Below are 5267 nucleotides of genomic sequence, written 5' to 3' on the forward strand. Positions count from 1 at the left end.
CTCTCTTCCATCTAATATCTCAGAGACTGTATATCGAGCATGGTGTTGTCAGACCTATACGATTTCTACTCGAGTCTCACTCTAATCGGATTCTCCCAGAGAACTTTTTCTCTCTCAACCCGAATGACCCTGGCTAGGGATTTGTCTAAGCAAGAATACATGGAATATTCCTCTCTTAACGCTATGAGTGGATGATCCTTTATCGACACTCAATAGCCCTCGTAAGGTCGACTACCACTCCCAATGATCAACTGTACTAGATCTGGGACAACCAAATCTATAAGTCTGGTATCAAAGAGTGGAGCACTCATACAGGACATTCTTGGTGTCTCAAGTCTAAGGACCAGATATACCACTAGGACTACGGAATCGTTGTCTGATAATAAGGCATCATCAATCATCTAGCATTCCGTAAGCGGAGCAATCAGTGAACTCATTCTCCAATGAGCACCTGTACTATATCCCTAGTGTCCCTACACGAACAACTATGAGGCCAGCTGCATCCATCATATGGATGGGTATACAACACACTAGTCTGTCCGGTTATCACGATATCCCTCTCGAGTAACCTATGACCGGAATTATTTAGGATCTGTATTTAAAGATGAATCGATCTCATTATCGTGATCTCATCACGATCTGATTCCCATTGCACAAATCCAAGGACATCACAATATATATATATATATATATAAAGTGATATATGTCAAAAAATAAGCAAAAAGATTCTGTATCAAGTCATACGTGCCATCACTCACGTAATTGGCTTGCTGGGCACCTATGACTAGCATATAGCAAATTGCCTCTCCTCCTTACTGTGCTTTAAATACGTACATATTTGCTTTGACATAAAATATCTTTCAAATTCGGCTTTCTACGAAGACTTTACGAAATCTATGTTTTTGTGATTAGCACTGTTGCAAATCACCTTAGTCTTCTCTTGCACTTTCACTTAAGACTTAAAGCTCAAATTCCTTTCTAAACGAATTAAGTTAAACTCATTCTCGTTGAATCGGGTTTAATCATAACAAGGTTTTTGAAATTATGAAAGTTTTCCTTTACACTAATTCAACCCCCACCCCCCCCCCCCCCCCCCCCCTATTTGTGCATTCTTGACCCTAACAATCAGAACCTGTTGCAATTCACTGAGAGATCAAAGGATGATCTGCGGTGGTGGAGATGACAACAAAATTCGATAATGATCTTTTAAGCAATTGTGGAAATTACTTTAGGCGGCTGTGGAGGGCTGATGGATGGCTATAGAAGGGCAACAAGATGTCAAAAATGTTGTTTTGATACTAAGTGTTAGAACCTTTACGGATTTTAAGCTTAGGGTTGATCTATTTAGGGGATCGACCTCCTTGGAACTCTATAAGGGTTCCTTCCTCCAAGTTATTGCTCAAAGGTTGCTAAAAAGCTTGATCTATTTTTTATCAAAAGATAATGAATACATGACTATTTATAGGGCTTCTAAACCCCAATTCTAAATAGAACTCCTACTCAAAACTTCTACTTCTATCCAACTCTTAATGCTTCTCCAAGAAGCAACCTTCAAACTAATCATATCCTTAGCCAACCTCTTCACCTCTTTAATAAGGGTCAACTAAGTAGGTTTTACACAAATATATTTTTCAATTAGGACTCTTCTAACTAGAGTCCTAACAACTCTCAACGAAATTTCGATTTTGACTCCGGCACTTCATTTTGCTTTATGCTTTGATCGCTATTGTACCTAATCCTATACATTTTTCTCAACATATAGATTTAATCAAATAATTTTCTAATTGATTTTATAATCAAAATATGAGATTCAACAAATTTAAATCTATCTTAAAAAATTCATAAATATTCTTATGAGCTAGTTGCAAGTGGTAATAAAAATTTTATATTATTTACAATTGTGATTCCTAGAAACATTAGATTGAGCCAATTAGTTCTTTCCCTAGTATTTGTTTGAATCGTAAAGCCACTAAAAGGGGGGTGAATTAGTGCTTTTGAAAAATTATGATTTGAAAACTTTCATTTGATGAAACCTGTATCAAAAATGCATTTAACTTATAATGAGAGTAAAGGTAGTGAGCAACTAAATCAGTTAGTAATAAGAACAAAAAGCATAAAGGAAAATATAAATTAGATTTATAGTGGTTCCGTCATCCCAACCTACATCAACTCTCGATTCCTCTACTCTCGAGGCCATCGGTTTTTACTGCCGATCTTCTTTTCAATGAGTGAAGATCAACTACCCTTATTATAACCCTTTTTCCTTTTCATAAGAGAGAACCTTCGTATCTCTTTTATAATAAGAACTCACTCCTCTCTTAGGAAGACTTCTAAGCCAAAAGAGGAAGAGACTCAATACTTTAAAAGATTTTATATACTTAAAACTATAAGTTTTTTCATGTTCTTACAAGTAAGTATGAGAGGAGAATTTATAAGTCCCAAATGGCTTCAAAAATAAAATTAAAAATTTAAATTTTAGAATTTTTGGAATACTAATGGTACCACCACTTGTCACCCTATGCACTAACGGGACCACCACATACACTCAGTGGTATCATCGACACAATCTAGGATATTGTGTCCTAGCGATACCATCGTCAATCTAGATGGTACCACCACCTAATACTAGGCGATATCACCGTTGACCTTAGCAGTAACACCATTGGGTTTTTTAGAAAAATATGAACCCTAAATACTTAAAGCTAATAAAACTAAGGATTTTATGCTGCATACTTAAGGCAGTTCACTCCATTAGCTTCCTCCGTCTTGACATCTTGGTCGATATGAGAAATTTTATGATCCCTTTTTTAATTTTTATTATAATATTTTCCACTTATAATGACCAAAAGAGGAGCCCCAGCAAATTGAATAAGCATATATTTAACATCAATGAAACGTGTACATAATAGTAGAGGAGGCAAGTGTAACACTCTGGTTCCATTTGATTTAAAAAATTCTCAAAACCATATTCAAACTTATTTAGTTTAATGTTTTTGAATTTGAACCGAACTTAATCAAACCATCATAAAAAAAATTTGAACCGAAGTTCACTATGATTTTTTATTTTACTTTTAAACATTTTATATCTCAAATGTGCCAAATGATAAGTAATTGTAACACACATCAGATTAATAATTAATGAATAGCAGAACCAAACTTTCACGGTCTCATAGAAAACTGATTCTTTTTTTTGGTTCAGTTTATTTACATATAGGATCTTCCAATCGTTTTCTTGAAGGAAGAATACCATTGTAAGATATTTCCTAATAACCTTGTTTGTCGTGTTGCAATAGTGTTCGTGTTTTGGTGGAGGTTGTCGAGGGAGAAGACTAATTGCAAAGATGGCCTTTCATTTCTTCCTCTCTCTCTATATACATGGCAGTTGCCAGAGACTAATACCACACCACTAGTTGGAGATTCGGTATACGATGGAGTCGTTCCTTGAAGAGTTTGGAGCGAAGGAGTTATGGCAGGCGAACGACCGTATATTTAAGCACGCGCTGAGCTATATCAGATCCATGTGTCTCAAATGTGCTATAGAGCTGGGCATAGCAGACATCATCCACAGCCATGGCAAACCCATCACTCTCTCCCAGCTGGAGACTGAGCTACGAATTCCCCCCGCAAGAAGCGCCTGCTTCCGGCGGCTCATGCGCCTGCTGGTCCACTTGGAATACTTTTCTCAGATCTCGGAATCCGAGAACGAGAAGACTTTGTTCGGCCTCACTGCAATGTCTGCCCTCATCACGAAGGAGAAGGTGGAGGGTCTTTCCCCGTTGGTTCTCTTTATGATGGACCAAGCATTGCTGTCCCCCTGGCAAAGTGTTGGCAGATGGCTTAAGGGGGACGAAGCCCGCACCCCTTTTGGGGTCGCACATGGAAAGGATATATTTGACGTCACCAAACAAAACCCAGAGTTCAACAGCTTGTTGCAAGCGGGAATGGCCAGCGACGCTCGGCTCGTGGTGCAAGTACTTACAAGGGAGTGCGGCGACGTCTTCCAGGGTCTGCGGTCGTTGGTGGACGTCGGAGGGGGGACGGGAACGATGGCCATGGCGATCGCCGAGGTCTATCCACAGCTCAAATGCACTGTGTTCGACCTCCCCCACGTGGTGGCTCCATTGGTAGGGAACAGCAAGGTGGAGGTGGTCGGAGGTGACATGTTCGAGAGCATACCTCCAGCGGACGCGGTGCTGCTCAAGGTAATCTGTTTTACCACTTACCTTCAACACTAAGAAATAGTGAACTCAGGTATTACTAATAATAAACTCAAGCGAATGAATGGGTCAACGCATACATATGCCCTGAGCCCACTGAACAGTATTAATTGAATTAAGTGTGACTGTCCTAAACGACAGGAGTCATTTGTTCTGAAGCGATAGATAAATGGAAAGGCTTTTGCACTCTTGATGATATCTTTCAACTAGGTTTCCGAGGTTGATGTGGCAGTGGGTGTTACATGACTGGAGCGATGTGGAATGTGTGAGGATTCTGCAGAGATGCAGGGAGGCAATTCCTTCAAAAGAGGAGGGAGGCAAAGTAGTCATCGTTGAGATGGTTCTCAATGTCATTGACTCTCCTCCTGAACTAGCAGAAACGCAGCTTCTCTTTGACTTGTACATGATGGCTAACACTTCGGGCAAGCAAAGGAGTGAGGCCGAGTGGGGTAAACTCTTCAAAAGTGCAGGCTTTTCGGACTATATCATAAAACCCTTGCTGGACTTACGTTCCGTCATTGAAGTCTACCATTGATTGGATATCGGCGATTGCGAACTATAAATGTTTATGTTTGCGATAGTCTTACTTCAGTACTATCTTCTGTTTCCCTGTTATCTCTTGGTATTATTGTAACTTAAATGTCCTACTATCACTTGTATGATGCTTGTATTTCAACTTGTCTCGTTTCGTTCAATTCTTCTGCTTAATCTACAAGTTTCAATACCAGTTGAATTACTGGCACTAAATTCATTTACTTAATTAAAAAAATCAGATATAAATTTAAAAGATGTAAAAAGATCGAAAAGGATGGATAACTTGCATTGAGAAAATGGGAACAGAATCAGTCTTTTTAATATTTCTGGAGATCATGTACCAAATAAAGCTTTATATTACATTTTTGGAGATGAGGTTAACCAATGACAATTTAATAGTGTGAACATTAATATGACCCACATGATATTTAAATCTAATATGATATTTAAATATAATTCATAAATTACTTAAATTTTATAGGTCAATTGTAAGGAAATACTTTTTTTAATAGTTAT

General features: G+C 38.3%; 1 protein-coding gene across 1 annotated transcript; it reads left to right on the forward strand.

Annotated features, from left to right (window-relative positions):
• The first annotated feature begins 3386 nt into the window (after positions 1–3386).
• Positions 3387–4912, forward strand: LOC135637580 (trans-resveratrol di-O-methyltransferase-like). The gene is made up of 2 exons (XM_065150197.1): positions 3387–4202; positions 4450–4912. Exons 1-2 carry the CDS (start codon positions 3429–3431, stop codon positions 4750–4752), a joined length of 1077 nt encoding a protein of 358 aa, XP_065006269.1. The 5' UTR covers positions 3387–3428; the 3' UTR covers positions 4753–4912.
• Positions 4913–5267: the final 355 nt, after the last annotated feature.

Source organism: Musa acuminata, chromosome BXJ3-5 (genome assembly GCF_036884655.1).
Source record: "Musa acuminata AAA Group cultivar baxijiao chromosome BXJ3-5, Cavendish_Baxijiao_AAA, whole genome shotgun sequence".
NCBI lineage: Eukaryota > Viridiplantae > Streptophyta > Magnoliopsida > Zingiberales > Musaceae > Musa > Musa acuminata.